The 16,239-nt window shown below is 44.3% G+C and overlaps 1 protein-coding gene across 3 annotated transcripts in view; it reads left to right on the forward strand.

The window, feature by feature from the left end:
- The window catches only part of LOC119179128 (uncharacterized), a 240,185-nt gene that overhangs the window by 114,981 nt on the left and 108,965 nt on the right, over positions 1–16,239 (forward strand). For 2 of the 3 annotated variants that reach the window (XM_075869519.1, XM_075869520.1), the window contains one exon: positions 17–184. The exons of the other annotated variant lie outside the window; for it this stretch is intronic. In XM_075869519.1, the coding sequence (XP_075725634.1) occupies positions 17–168 (152 nt within the window). In that variant the 3' untranslated portion in view covers positions 169–184. Of the gene's footprint in view, positions 1–16; positions 185–16,239 lie in introns of those variants that run through there. 3 annotated transcript variants of the gene reach the window in all.

Genomic DNA, 16,239 nt, shown 5'->3' on the forward strand with positions numbered 1-16,239 from the left:
TTTTTTGCTATTTCAGCCTCATCGCAATGCCTTCTCTGGAGGCTACCAAGTGTTTCAGATATGCAGCGTGATTCATGCAGAGAAGCTTTCAGAAGACTCTGCAGACATTATCGCGGACATAAATTTGTTTACACAAAAGAACGATGCAGCTCCAACAACAATGAATAAAGGTTATTATCCTGTTGAATAACGAATTAATTTTATGCGGTACCTTTTATCGGCTCTGTAAAACCTATGCATTTGTTCGTGTTACCGAAGCAAAATTGACTTGAAGTGGCCGAGCGAGATTTATTATTTTTCAGTTCTTTTGCATTTCCTGCCATGAATCTGAAGATATTCTAGAGTTGGTCGTGTTGTTGTTGATATTATTACACCTGAAACACGGGACTAACTAAAACTAATTCTTGTATTCACGTGTACAGTACTAAAGCTACTGCACAATTTCACAACCAGTGCGAAATACGTGAATGAAGCCACTGCGAAAAGCAATATGCTGACAGTATTGTTTTAGAGTTGATTCTATGAGACGGACGGCCACCATTGTTTTAGATGCAAATTTGTTCGCACGAAATTGTAGCTATCATTATTCATTTGAAATATTAACAATGAAAAGTCGGTCACCGTAAGATCAAGACCACTGTGCCGGGCCGAGCTTGGCAAGGGCACCACGGTTAACTACATCATGGGCACTATTCGTGGGCGTTTGCGATTCCGCGAATCACATCACTCTTGGAACCACGTACAAGAGATCTCGATAGCTTTCGAGTGTGGCGTGCTGCCTTATTCGGTTCATCTACTATCTTGGAGATTTAGTATGCGTTGCCAACAGATAGCATGTGCTCTTGTTTAATATCCCAATATTTACTGTGACAACGGGATATTTTTTTAACCTAGAATAACAGCACCAGATCCTCAGGACTCTGGTAACGAATTGGACGCGGCTGTAGAGGCTGTGAACTTCTGGCTTTGCGCAATAATTTTGCAAAAATAGAGTCACACAGTCACACAGTCACACAGTCAGTCACACTCATTTTCTGCTGAGTATGTTGGAACTCGGACTGTCTGGCAGGTCTTTGTGGTAGATATCTAAAATTTTATCAGGTGGCAAAATATTCATTCAGACGAGCGAAGGAAAGAGAGCGGAACACGACGTCAGACAGGCAGTGCCACAAGGAAGCGTACTCAGCCCTTTCCTTTTCAACTGTGTTATGGCTGATTTAGCTAAAAAACTGCTTTCCTGTTAAAAATACTCCTTATATGCAGATGACGTGTGCATTTGGGCATCTGGAACGGACATACGGTCAATTCAGATAACATTGCAAGACGGAATAAATTTTATCAACAACTTTTTAAAAGAGAGAGGAATGATTCTGTCGCACGCAATTACAGCCGTATTTTGCTTCACTCGTACTAAATTTCCGGAGCCCTCCACTACGGCGTCTCTCATAATCATATAGTGGTTTTGGGACGTTAAACCCCACATATCAATCAATTGCTTCACTCGTAAGAAGTTAAAAAACTACAATCTCAATTTAGGTAACCGCGTGCGAGAGAAGACACATCTCAATTTTGTAACAGCGTGCGAGAAGACACATCTCGGCTCTTTGAGTCCCTAAACTGTCGGCCCCAGGGTTAAATTTGTAATGCCTCTATTTTTATGCTGTATATAAGCCATGCCTTAACTCACCATCCTCTCGTCCGCTCGTCTATCAGCTCTGCGCAGAAATAGTCACGAGCAGAGAAACCTACGCTACAAAACGGCTGGTGACCTTGGCGGTGGAGTTTAGAGCAGTGGCGCCTTAGGGACCGTGTTGGCATCTCACCTTCGTAACAAGCTAGAGGGAAATCTACGTAGCGCGATGTATTTCTTCATGTATATTTACTATTCACTTGATTGAAATTATTAATCCCAACACATTGGCATGACGATAGCGTCAGCTGGGCCCTGTTGGTATATTTTTGCTAAGAAGGCATGGCGAATAAAAATTCGGCACATTCCATGTACCTGGGAATCGACATTATGCGAAGCTTGCGGATGGAAGGTGGCTCTGTTGCAGTATTTTTTTTTGAGCGATACGTCATGAAATGACGTAAATATATGTGCACATGTTGCCCGCCCACACATATGTTGAAGAGTTGCAGATGTTTATATAACTAGTTATTTGCACTTGCACAATATTGCCAACTGGAACATGCGTATTAGCGACACCACAATCTGATATGAAGCGCTGATGATCGCGAAGATGCTGGCCGTTGGACACAGATACACACGTCAACTACAGCGCATGGGAACTTACCACATTTGACGTTAACCCGACCGGACGGCTGTATCAAAGGGGTATATATGTAATGATTATAAAATTGGGTAGGCAGCACTGCAACCACTATTGACGTTTCACGAAGATTAGAATGTACTTTAAAAGAAGTTCCAAGACCTGGTGTAGCTGTGTGGTGAAACGCTCTAATGCTACGCAGAATGCTTCGGTTCGATTCCAGCTGGCACCCTGACTATTAGTCTTTGCATTCGTCGGGTCGACGGTATACCGATGCCGGGTATTTCTTAACGCTCGCGCGTTAAAATTCCCCATGTGTGTTCTTGTCATGTGATGATAATAAGTGTTTATCACCTGTGGCACATACCCGCATACCAGTGGCACATACCTGCCCGTGGGTTTGTGCCACTGTCTGGCGGGAAGTGTTTGACGAAGTACGCGACGGGATTGTGACATTATTCATGTCCTGACCAGCGCGTCTTATTCGTCAAGCCATCTTACCCTCCTGTGCTAATTTTGGTTCGCGGCAAGTTAAGGGGCTGACCACAAGAGCACCAAACGTCAGCGGCTAGATAGATAGGAACATAGATGGACAGATACGCTCAGAGTCGCCGAATTTCGCTAAGAATTGCTTCGCATTTAAAAAAAAGTGAATTCACAGGTGCGTTTATGTTGACTTTTGTGGGGCTGGCGTCTTCTTGCGCTTGCTAGAGTGCGCACAGATGCTACTAGAACACCGGACAGACGACGTGACGTGAATGGATACCTATGGAGCAGCACTGCCTAATGTCATGGCATGATGACGGCCACGGTGTGGCTTAGCTTCGGTGCGATAGTGGAGTCATCTAGACTTCAATTAACGAACGAGCTGCTGAAATCGTCGATGAAGAGTAAAGCGATGGTCTTTAGAGTCATTCCTTCTTTTGCAGAAAACACCGCTAAGGCCTCTAAAATTTCACATGGATTTGATTGCCGTAGTTTTCTGTACCAACATTGCGATCTTCCTTCTCTATATCTTTTGTTTTGTATTTCTATGTTTCTCTCGCTGTGTCACTGTGTGTATTTTTATCTCTGTCTTATATAATTTCGAAAAATGCCAAAGTTTGTTTAGTTGGTGGTTCATACTTCGGAAGCAACATTTCTCGGTATGTGCCTGAAGGCGAGCAGATGAGGTGTGTGTCTGATCGTAGAGATGTATGCACTCAAACGTCGTTAGCTAGGCGTAGCCTCTCCCCTGACAAGCGGGCCGTTGAATATTTACAGGGGAATGGGCTTAGGGTTTGTTTGTCAGATAAGAAAAGAACCTTTGCGGTCATGAATCAGGGCATTTTCAATAAATAATCTGAGACAGCCGTATCGAAGAATTTCAAAAGAGTGGATATTAAAACAGGGAAGGTGAAACAGCTGGCTATTGCAATGCTGCAAGATAGGAATCTGTCCGATCTTGTCAGTTGAGTGAAAAAGACAAGAAGTAAACTTGCAAATTTTTTTCCCAGTGAAATCTCATAAACATAATTCCCTGTTCAGAGCCATTTTATCGGGAAAAGGAACTTCGCTGTCTGAAGTGTGTTACTTGCAGATGCACCTGGAAGCCCTCAATGTAGTCTAACCTTTTGTAGAAAAGAACTCTAAAGGTGTAGTGGATTTTCTCAATAACCCGGGTTCCTGTTCGGCATTCAGCATCGACATTGAGGACGTGTTTTACTCCTACCGCATGTTGAACTTCTGCAGAGTGTTAAGCCATGCGTGATTTAGGACAATAATGAAGCTAAGTTTGTTAACAGTTGCGGTGTTTCCTTGGAAAGCTTTAAAGAATTGCTGACGTTTTACTTGCGGTCAATGTTTGTGAAGTGTAAAGGGGGCTTTTGTGTCCGGATATCTGGTGTTTGCATGGGTTCTAGGGTGGCACCAGTTTTGTTTAATATTTTCCTGGGACAAGTCGACAAGTCCCTTGCCGATAAATTGATGAATATGTCCTGCCGCATTTTTCGGTATGTAATGATTTCCTTATTGTAATGAAAACCGAGAGTCAGCATAGCATGAGAGCTGAGATATTAAACTTTTTTAAGGATTCTACCCATGGGCTCAAGTTCACCTATGAGCTGCCTTAGAAAAGAGAGCTTGAGTGTCTTAATATTAGAATGCGGTTTCACGAGGAAGAATTGTGTTGGTGGTAGAAGACCCTATCCGTAAAGTGTATCTTGCCGTTCATTTCAGGCCATTCTAAAATATTTAAGGCCGGCATTATTTATGCTGCGCTACGGGGGGCGCTACTGAAAACGTGCACGCATGCGTTGAAGGAAAGTGTCATGAGCCAGGCTGAGAGGCTGAAGTTGGCGGGCTACGCTGATACGGAAATCTTGAGAAGTTGTCAAAAGCTAATCAAGTGAGTCAAAGGCGTAAGTGATATGCACAGGATAACAAAGCGCGTGCGCAATGAAAAGAAACCGGTTGTGGTACTCAACGTGCACAAGTTTTCACATGGCGTGAAAAACGTGGCTAGTTGGTATGGGGTACGTGTGGTGATGTTCGCTCCCAAGAAGTTGTCTACCATTTGCTACCGCGTACATAAAAGAAGTTCGGGTTTACGAAAGACCTGGTCGTACTGTCCGGAGAATAGAACAAATAGATATGTTCAGTGTAAATTGTGTGTTGTATATATGTTGCCATAGTCATGCGGGGGGGGGGGGGGGTACCTAGGACAAACCGGGCGGTGCAATAAAGTGAGACTAAAAGAACATTTAACCTCTTTAAGGGCCGCTGGCGCGTTGCACCTGTGAGCTCAATGTAGGGAGTGTGGCTGCCAGCCTTCGGCAGATAAACCCACTTGTTTGTTTGGACATCGGGACAAGTGCATTAGGGAAGTGATGGAGGCTTTTTTATTGAAAAAGAGGGGGAAAGGTGTGTAAGCAAGCCGTCCGTGGCTCTTTGTGTAAAATAAGTTCGGTACTTGGGTTCAGCGCTGCCATGTTAAAATGACTGTTAGTTTGTTGGAACTATTGCATATGTCTGCGCCAAGTAGGAAGGTGTGTTTTTTCGTTTTTTTCGTGGTTGTTACACATGTATTGATGATCAATGTGATTAGGCTTGTTTAGTATCTTGTTTGCTTTGATACGCAGACGTCTTTGGTTTTTCACGTGACCAGGTCGAACGAATGCTTGATATATGTGCCTGTATCTTTCAATAAAACTTAGTGGCGTGTTCAGTGCGGTGTCGTTTCTTCCTCTGTGCTTCTATATATTTTCGCACTGTTTTTACTTCCCAAGTGCTTATCTAATTCCTTCTACTTCTCTCCTTGTAATTCTGCGTCTTTATTCATATGATTTCTTTGTGTGTTCCCTTTCTCCTTTTGATGGATTCATTTTGATTTGGCACTCGTGTTGGCTGAACAATGTTGTGAAAATTATCCAATTTCGGTGGCACATAGTCGCCTGACAAACTTTCCAGCACGAATCAATCTTTAACAGCGAATCAATTATCAACATGAAAAGAACGAAGAATCCCTGTTTGTTTATGAAGATAGCACTTACCTTCCCATGAGAAAAATAGTGTTATGACAAGCACAAGTTCCTGGTAGCTTAAACACCTCTAATGTTAGAACAATCGCATGGGATTCAAACTCATGAAACCTGGCACTGAGAAACTTTACGGTGTATAGTGGGCTAGTGCCTCGTAGGCTTGTGCAACTCACTGGGATACACTGTATTTTAGTGCTTTCAGTATAGTGCAGTGGAAAGTACACAAAGGGCACCGGAGATTACACAAAGCGACGTTATTTCAGGAAGGGACAGCATGAGTCCTGCAACTACTTTTATTATATGAGCAGCATAACTTAGCGAACTTCGGCGATTTTGGACGTATCTATTTATCTATCTTTCTAACAGCTTACGACTTTAAGCTCTCCTGGCCGTTTCGGTAATGGCATCGAAACCGATATTGACATTGCATAACATTACTGTATGACGAGCATAAGTGTTCAGTCGTAACGTGAAAATCATGTCAGAGATGTCATGATTTGCAATGTATGCTTTGCTGCTCTTGCGGGATTGTTTGTTCGCATAGTATGTTACAAAAGTTGCATGGTAAGACATGAATGCATGGCGAACACAAATGACATACTTTAACGGGGAATTCATGACATGCATGCCATTATTTTTATGTTATAACTAGTTATGACTACACGCCACTCTTACGGTGCACTCACAGTCGTTTCGCTATGCCTTCACAAATACGATTTCGATGTTATGGGGTGTGAATAAATAACGAAGGTATGTGACTGACGCAAACAAGGTAACATTGAGGTGTGCGTCATGTACCAACATGACTGAATGACATGCTCATGATGCGCTTGCGGCCGTTTCGCTAGCTTCACACATACCAATTTCAACATTACGTGATGTCGATGATTGGCGAAGGTATATGACTGGTGCCAACATGAGAATTATAACTTGGGTGTCATATAAAAATATCACAGTAGACTACGCTCATGAGGCGCTCACGGTCGTTTCGCTAGCTTCATATAGACCAAATATTGTATTACGTGACGTGAATCGATTACTAAGGTAAATAACAAATCCAGAAATCTTAATCATGACATGTCTGTCATGTAACAATGTGACTACAAGCCACTCTCGTGATGCTCTCGCGGTCGCTTCACTAGCTTCACATATACCAAATTTGGTACTACGGGATGCGAACTGACAACGATGGTAAACAACACGCCAAAACATGATAATCGTGACATGCGTGTCTTGTAAAAACCAACTTGACTGCATGCAATACTTGTGATGCACTAGTGGCCTATTTGCTTGCATCACGTATACTCAATTAAATTTAGTATTATGACACGTGAATCGATGCCGGGGGTATGTGACTGATCCAAATACCATAATCATAAGATGCGTGTCGTGTAGCAACATGACACGCCACTCTTATGATTCGCTCGTGGCCATTTGAGTAGCTCAACATATACCAAGTTTGGCGTTACGTGACACGAACGAACGCGACGATGTTTAATGACACGCCCAAATATGATAATCACGGCTTGCGTGTTATGTAACAAACAACATGACTACATGTCACATGCACGATGCGCTCGAGGCCAAATCGCTAGCCTAATGCATACACAATGCGGAATTGCGTCACTTGAAAGGATGACGAATGTTTGTGAATGGTGCAAACATGGTAATCATGGGATGCGTGTCTTGTAAGAACATGACTACATGGCACACACATGATGGGCTCGTGGCTGTTTTGCTAGCTTCACATATACCAAATTTGCTATTACTGGACGCTAATGGATAACAAAGATATGTGACTGATGCAAACACAATCATTGTGAGATGCGTGTCGTGTAAAAGCATGGTTAGCTGCCTCAAGAAGATGCACTCACGGCCGTTTCGCTATCTTCGCATATACTAAATTTGGTATTGCGTGACGCCAACGGACGAAGAAGGCAAATGACACGCCCAAACATGATAATGATGACATGCGTGTCAAGTACTAGCATTACATGTCACACTCATGATGCGCTCGTGTCCGTTTTGTTAGTGATCACACATACAAAATTTGGTATTACAGGACGTGAATGTATGACTAAGGTATGTGACTGGTGCAAACATGGTAATCATTAGATGCGTGTATTGACTACATGCCACACTAATGGTGGGCTTGTGGCTGTTTTGCTATCTTGACATGCATCAAATTTGGTACCACGGGACGTGAGTGGATGACAATGGTATGTTACTGGTGCAAACATGATAATCGTGAGATGCGTGTCATGTAACAACATAGCTATTTGCTACACTCAAAGCACGCTTGCGCCCGTTTTGATATCTCAATATATACCAAATTTGATATCGCGTGACGTGAATAGATGATGAATATGTAGATGGCACGTTTAACACAATAATCATGGCATGCATGTGATGCAAAACATGACTACATGCTACGCTCATACCATGCTCGCATGCGTTTCGCTAGCTTCACATGTACCAAGTTTGGTATCGCGTGACGTGACTAGACGAAAATGGTAAATGTTACGTCCAAACATGATGATCACGACCGGAAAATCACCTACGGCATAATCATCTGCTTCCACCTCGTAACGTTTTGCTGCTTTTAAAGTGCCATATCAAGCTTCCTCATTCGTGCTTTGCATGTTATTGATTCTCCCTATACTTGGGATCTGCCAATTTTTACACTAGCCTAAACCAATCGAGGAGTTTTCCAAGCTTTACCACGCCACTTTCACGGCCCGACAGTAACAGCTCTTGTGGGTAAACTGTGATCGCATAAATAAAGCAAATGCACGAAGCCATTGTTTTAAGAACGAGTTACAATGTAGTACATGGCTTTGATGCTTGCTTTCTATAAACATCATGAGATTTCTAAGTGCAGAGCACTTTAAGGGGTCGAGCTGCCGTATGATGTGGCATGCTTTAGTGACATTTCCCTGGCGCACCACCTACGGCGACGCTGTGAACGGCGCCCTGGTGCCGCGAAGACAGGAATTCTACTTTTGTCGTCAGCTCGGCTCTGGCTAAAACAATAGCATTTAATTGAAGTTCGCTGTTATCACAAGGCATTCCTCAACCACTAGCTCTATTTGGTCGCAATGCGTGTTCTTCAAGTGAGTGTTAGCATTACAGCAGCTATGTTAAGAAACATGGAAGTTTAACAGATATTCTTTATATTCATGGCTATTGTGGTAAGGATCATGCCCCCGAGTTCGTAGGGTTTTCAATAGGCTAGATGGCGTTGAAATAGCTTACGCGAAGGGGCGAACTTCCTGCTAGGCGAGTTGACTAGTCTTCGTTGTTTTCAATGCAAAGTGCGAAAAATTTCATAACTTGTTCGCAAAAGTGAACGCTTAGTAAACAGACCTAACTTGAATGAAAATACATGCCTCACTCCTAGTTGTAGTCTTAGGGGCCTGTCTACAGAGTTCTCGGCAAAAAAAAATTGATAACTTCGTCGACCAGCGGGTTACTGCGGGGAAATACCGCACATATGTAGGGAGTATGGTGCATAAAACTTATACATACCATCAGCTCCGAATGAGATGCACGCCACAGTGAACGTTTATGTTTGAAGGTTAATGCAGTTTTCCACTCATGAGCCACAACAACGCTTTCCATCATGCAGCGCTGAATATTTGGGTATGAGAGCCTGCCATTGATTATGATAGGATGGCGCCCACTGTACAGTTCCTAAAGCCTTTTCAGCCCGCTCCACTGTTTGTGTTTCATTTGTTACCGCTGGCGGCTTATAAAGAGTCCGACCATTGTTTTGGTTGCATGCGGCTTCAGTTGATGATAAAAAAGCGCTGGTGTTTTTCACTCTTGTTGTCCGGGTGTCAGTCTGCGCTAAAAAAGTTTTATGCCAGAGCGATAGATGTACAGCATGTTAGAGGACGTTCAGTGAATCCTAGGGGAGCGACAAGGCTACATTTTTAAACAAAAGCCACTAATTACTATAACAGCGGGGAACGTTGGTCAACTTGACGGCAGGGCTGTGTTATCAGCAACAATACTGTCTGGAAATACACCGAGGCCAAAAGTGTGTCATGGTCCTCGACTTTGCTGCTTAACCCAGGAGTCTGTTAATAATTATCCCTTTGAGGGATAATGGGACAGAAACGTCCCACTTTTTTCTCTGAAGAAAATGCCAAGATAGTTCTGCCATTTATTACCAAAACTGGGTAAAACTTGCTGTGGCAGTTTTGAATTAGTTTCATAGACGGCGCTAAATACACAATCATTTAAAATCTGTTTTGTTTTGATCGCGGTGTTCCGAGTTTTCGCTTCCGTAGGACTGGATTTACGAGAGTTCAGGATGAATGGTAAGATTTTCCTTTCTTGCCCTTCTAAATATGCGTTTGCCGCATGCTTTGGTGCCAATATTTTTGTAATCGAAGTACTTGGAGGCGAGCTACGGCAGTCGATGTCAGCATACTCCAAAAGTTCAGGGACGTTTTTCTAGGCCTAACTCACGTAAACTCCTGTTGTTGAGATATGTCTCTGTTTATCCATTTCCACGGACTCACTTTCACGTGGGGAGGCACTGGAGCTATTCTTCAGCCTGCCCGACGAATCAGACACAAGTGAGAATGAAGCTGAAAGCAGTGATGAGTTCGTGCCGGAACTCGCGCCACGAGACTCGAGTGGCGACGAAGACGAACCTGGGCCATCAACAGGCAAACGAAAGAGACGCCGGCAAAGAACTTCAATAAACAGGAAAAGAGCCAGCCAGGATTCAGTGGAGCCCGATGTTGAAGCAGATGCCGCTGAAGAAGAAATTTGCGAAGAGAGGGGTGAAAGTGAACCAAGCATTTCGGTCTGCAGTCCAAAATTATGGGACCCCGAGTTCACCAAAGAAGCGGTACCACGCGCAGTAGATTGTTTCGCGTTGTATTTTGACGAAGAAGTGATCGAGATGATATTAGAGCACACTAACCGTGCTGGTGCGCAAAGGTACACGACGAAGTGGGCTGTGCTCACAGCAGATGAGCTAAGAGCCTATTTTGGACTGCTTCTGCTGATGACCGTGTCACCACGACATCACTTTTACCGTTACTGAAGCCACGATCCACTTTTCAACTCCGAAGAAATCGCCAAAGCGATGTCGTTCAAGCGTTTCCAGTACATCATAAACTCCATTCGTATGAACGACCACAGCAAAGCAAAGAAAAAAAGGGGAAGATGGTTATGATAGGCTTGGCAAACTGCGTCCCCTCATCAATAAGCTGAACAAGAGCTTTCAGAAGGAGTATTTGCCATCATCTCATCAGGCCATTGATGAGAGCATGATTCCTTTCAAAGGAAGATCTTCCATGAAGCAGTACCTTCCAATGAAGCCCATAAAGCGTGGATATAAAGTTTGGTGTAGGGCAGACTCAAGGGCAGGCTATTTACTACAATTTCAGGTATATGAAGGAAAGAATGCATCACGACCAGCCAACCAATGCCTTGGGGAGCATGTCGTGCTTTCCCTCTCAGAGAATATAAAGCCTGGAACGCAGCTGTTCTTTGATAATTACTTTACGTGCACCAGGCTGATGAAAACTCTCGCCGAGAGGGGCGTCCATGCTACAGGTACTGTCCGTACAAACACGAAGAATTTGCCTAAGGAACTCAAACGAAGCAATAAGCTAAAGAAAGGAGAGTACCTGTGGCGCGCCAAAGGACAGGTCACAGCTTATCAATGGCACGACACCAAAGATGTCCACCTTTTGTCGAACTTTCATGATCCGACAGAAACTGTGGAAGTGTCACGAAAGCTTACCAATGGCTCTTCTGTGGCTGTGGTTTGCCCCATAGCCGTGGCAGACTACAACCTGTGGATGAGAGCGGTTGACAGGTTTGACCAAAAGCGAAATTCCTACACTGCTGACAGCTGTTCCGAGAAGTCTTGGTACCGCATCTTTTATTTCCTCTTTGACGCCTCTGTTGTCAACGCGTTCATACAGCACAGCGCCAATACTGACATAAGCTACTTGTGGTTTCGTCTTGTGCTGGGACGACAGCTGACGAATGGACGTACTTTCAAGCAATACGCCAGAACTGCGCCATTCCGAAAAAACAAGCAAGGACAGAAGAATGGACAGAAGATGGTTGGAATCTCGGATGAAATCATATTCACCGGATATGACCACAATTCGAAAAAAGGAGCCTCACGCAGAAGGTGCAGGTGGTGCTCAAAAACTGAAAAAACTGAAACCTTGCCTGTCATCACCTGGCGACGCTTTCTATTTCTGCTTTACAAGGGCATATTGAAATTGAATCGCTATTTCGCGTTATTTGGTGGATTTGACTTTGATGTGCAAATCAGTAAATTAGGAGACATAAAATCTACAACGTTTTGTTCTTTTTAGGTATTCGACTATCTGTGTTCACTTTGCAATAGTGCGTCTTTGAAAAGTTCAAGGTCTTGAAGTCGGCGCCACATACCTGACACTCTCGTGCTGGGACGCACTTTTTTTCCGCAATATAAAAGGGTGCGGCGCTGCTACGGAAATTTGATATTTTCGTTCAGTTTTCAATACACGTATGGAAAAAAAGCTTTGAACAATTTCGCCGAAGGAAGGCCTGACGAAATGTGAAGCCGCAGTGTTACGCACTGCGTTGACCCGTTTAAAACGGGTGTCGAAACGGGTGCTGAAAGGACGGAAAAGCGAAACATGGTGAAGCGTTTATTCAGGTAGACATTTGTGTGAAAATTGGGAAACTCTTAAGCTTCACCCTCAAGATTTGAACGCGATAGCCAAATCCGGCACCTAGTGCGCCCTTCAACCACTAAGTGCATACTTATTAATATGTTTGTTACACAGACACACACACACACACACACACACACGCACACACGCACGCACGCACGCACACACACACACACACACACACAGACACACACAAACACACACACACACACACATTTACAGAGTAGATCGTACCAGCGCGCACGCGCGAATAGTACACGCACGTTTTTTTTTTTATCTAAAGCAAGAGTAGCATGGCCTTGAAAATACACGTCGCGCGCTCGCCATCTCGGCGGCCACAAAGAGTCCCACAATGCCTCACTGATAGCCGCACATCATCTAGCGTTTGCTATTTGCTTGATCAATGCCTCTGGAAAGGCACGATATGTTTTCCGCTAGATCAACACAGCTGTCCATTTTTAGGGCTGTTAGAAATTTTATGTGTGTTTCAGCGGTGATGGCTGCACTGTTACGGCCTTTTTCGAAGTAATTTGAGGCTTCCCTAATGCGCCTACAAATTGTCTAACGGGCTCGTTTTCGTCGTGACACCGGGCGAACAAAACGCGTGAAAGGAGCTTGAAACAATTTTCAAGTCACCATGAAATTAATTGAACAAAAGAGCTTATTGCCTCACGAATTCAACGCTTTAAAAACTTTGAGAATCCGTCCAGTGCCAGTAGAGTTACAAAGGTTTGTCGCATGCTGCAACTGAACTATCTCTTCTCTCGTCCCGAAGAAAGGGCTGGAACCTAAGCAGTGAGGGGTGGCAGGGCCAAAAAAACTGCCGCACCTCGTCATATTGAGCACTTTTTTTTTCTTCGAATGCGCGGCTTTTCAGCGTGATCGTGTGCGCACGCGTGACCAAGTAGCGGCCTCTCGCAGAGATCTTTTTAACTTTCTTTTTCGCTCACTGACGCAGAGACGATTTTTCGCTCACAACCTTCAGGGCTGACGCCGACGGCGATATTTCTGTGACAACAGCTCTCCAAGGCTGTCGCGTTGAGATGCAAGGACACGGGAGGCGGAACGCGTTGAAGACGCTTGCGCTCGGCTTTCTTGGCTCGCGTCTCATTGCTGTTAGCCTCGCGCCATCTGTATTTTTGAACGTGATCTGTGTTCTTGACTCCCACGGTCACATCTTGCTGGTGTCGCTAGTCTTTCACTGTCGACGCTTGCGCTCGCCTTCGTTGGCTCCCGCCTCGTCGATGTTGACGTTGTTATTGACGAACGTGATCGCCTTCGCGAAACCCTCGCATGCCGACGACAGCCGCTTAAAGTACGCGCACACTAGCTGGAAGCATACCGCCATGGCGGGGTGCCCGTCTTCGCCATCGCGCAGCAAGCGGCGGTTGGAGAGAGATGGAGAGACATGATTGCTTAGAGATGATGCCCACGTGAATAGTGGATCGAGGAGGAGAGGGTGAAGCGAGTTAGAACAACGCCGACTAAATTTCAAGGCCGAAAGGCTGCCGCAGTGACGTCAAAGGTTGGGGGCCCAGTTGCCCAACTGAGCATGCTCAGTAAGACTTTTTTTTTCCCACATCTTTTATTCAGCCCAATCAAGCCGCAGCAGCTGCGAGAGCGGGAGCGTTGGTTCTCCTAAAACGTGAACGAAACACCGGCTTTTCGCCGCGTTCGCGCCGTAACTGGTCCTCCACCCTCTGACGTCACTGCGGCAGCCTTTCGGCCTTGAAATTTATTCGGCGTTGGTGAGAGCCGACCGCTCTAACACTTGTGACGAGGGTAGTGGTGTGGACTGAGTGACAGCGTTACACAGGCTAGTTTAGGAGATGCTTTGTATCTAAAACGTATTTATTCTTGTCATATATTGATACATTGCAGTATTTTGTTTACTTGCAATGCAGTATTGCAGCTCGGGTTCCGCTCCTTGGTGCTACTCAAGTCACCCGCAAGCCAGTGTATCTAATCTTCTTCAGTGTCGTGCATGACACTGGAAATCCTAATGACCTTATAGCGCTGAACATTATTGTCCGTGTAGCCCGCTCATCACACGTGTGGTGTTCGTATGCGTTGTCCAGCGAAATGCACTCTACGCGAAACGCGACGTCTCTGCTATTTTCTAGCAAGATGTTTTTTTTTCTTTTTGTGCTACCGTTTCTCAGTTGCACGATGTCACGCTTCGGTGTCGGTGCCGTCCACACCCCGACTGCGCATGCTCTTCTTCTCTCATGCTTCGTCTCGTCTCCCTCGAGTGCGAATGGTTTGTACATAAGCGACGGATTGCGCATTCGGAATTCAGTCAATGGCGTCTCCTTCTCCGTCGAACACAACGACGGCACCAAGCAATAGAGGCACACTTCACCTTACGCTTGTGGTCTTCGCTTCTCCTTCATATATTAAATAGGAATAATGAGTATTAAATAACAATTAGGCATTCCCAAACCATACCCATTTACACAAAATTCACGCGATACCCCCGCCGCTCTGCGATGCATTTACTCGAGTTCCCCCGTGAGAAACTTCAGGCGCCATTTCTTGAAATTCGGACTGACAAGATGAAGGGAAGGGCCTGCACATGAGCTGTGCTCTTCCTTGAGTGAATGTGGTACTGATAATTTATTTCCTAACTGCTTTCTTGTTTCAGTGAATCAACAGTTAGACGATAAGCTCTCTGGACAATTCGTGATCCTTTTTTCGAGCAAAACATGTTTTATCGTGGGCACAGAAAAAAACGGTAAGAGATCAATGTAATGCGCATTGCGCTTGAATTCTGATTTTGCTAGGTAGCCTGCATAGTTAACTGAAAGTTCAGCTGTCGTCTTATTGCTCTTACCTTAGCGCAAGTTGAACAGCAAAGTCAGGCTGTTTCAAATCAGACTGCTTACTCCATTGTATTTCACGCCGGGCATGAGTTCAGTCTAAAACAGTGGGAGAATCTTTTCAGAGATGCCAAGCTCTACAGCTTTCATTTATACAGATAGACCTATCTTACTGAAGGTTTATGATGTAAATAGCTTTGCATTAGTGTGATTAAAAATTCCCAGTTTTATTAGTAGCTACATGTTCATGAAAACAAGTTTTGTGTCGTAAGCAACAAGCTACCAAAACTTGTCATTTTACTCCGGCTGTGTCATGCCAGTCTTTCTTATGGATAATATTGAAGGACACTCAGTGCAAGTACTATAGCTGTGCACTGCTTCGGCCAAGCACCAGCTTCCTTGTGTTCTTGATTTCACACACTATCCTCATGATTGCATACAAGAACGTCTTCTAAGGAATACAGAAAACACAACACTGAATATTAGCCCTATGCATGGCCAATAATTAACAAAAGAGTAAAACTTCTCACGCATGCTATTGTAATTGTAGCTACGAATTTTATACAAAAATATGTTGCTTTGGGTAAGAGAGAATAAAGTGAAACATAACTATCTACGCGGTGAATTAAAAAAAAAACCTCTATACGTATTGAGAGTAATTAAGCCTTTTATTTAAGGGAACGTTTCCTAAGTCACTCGCTGCCCCGCTGAGCAGGCACCTGTGAAAATTCTCGGAAGGTCTCAGTGTCTATGCCCACACTGACGTAGCTTTTTGCCATACAGTTGCCTTTTCGCCATCAAAGTTGAATGAGTCAATTTTGAGACAGGACATGAGCGATATCAAATATCTTATTTCGCCCCAGAAAGAACTAGATATAAAGACCATTACCGAGGTACAAAACCTAAATTAACGTTTTGTGCATCACGTACT

The sequence above is a fragment of the Rhipicephalus microplus genome, chromosome 7 (assembly GCF_043290135.1).
Source record: "Rhipicephalus microplus isolate Deutch F79 chromosome 7, USDA_Rmic, whole genome shotgun sequence".
Lineage (NCBI taxonomy): Eukaryota > Metazoa > Arthropoda > Arachnida > Ixodida > Ixodidae > Rhipicephalus > Rhipicephalus microplus.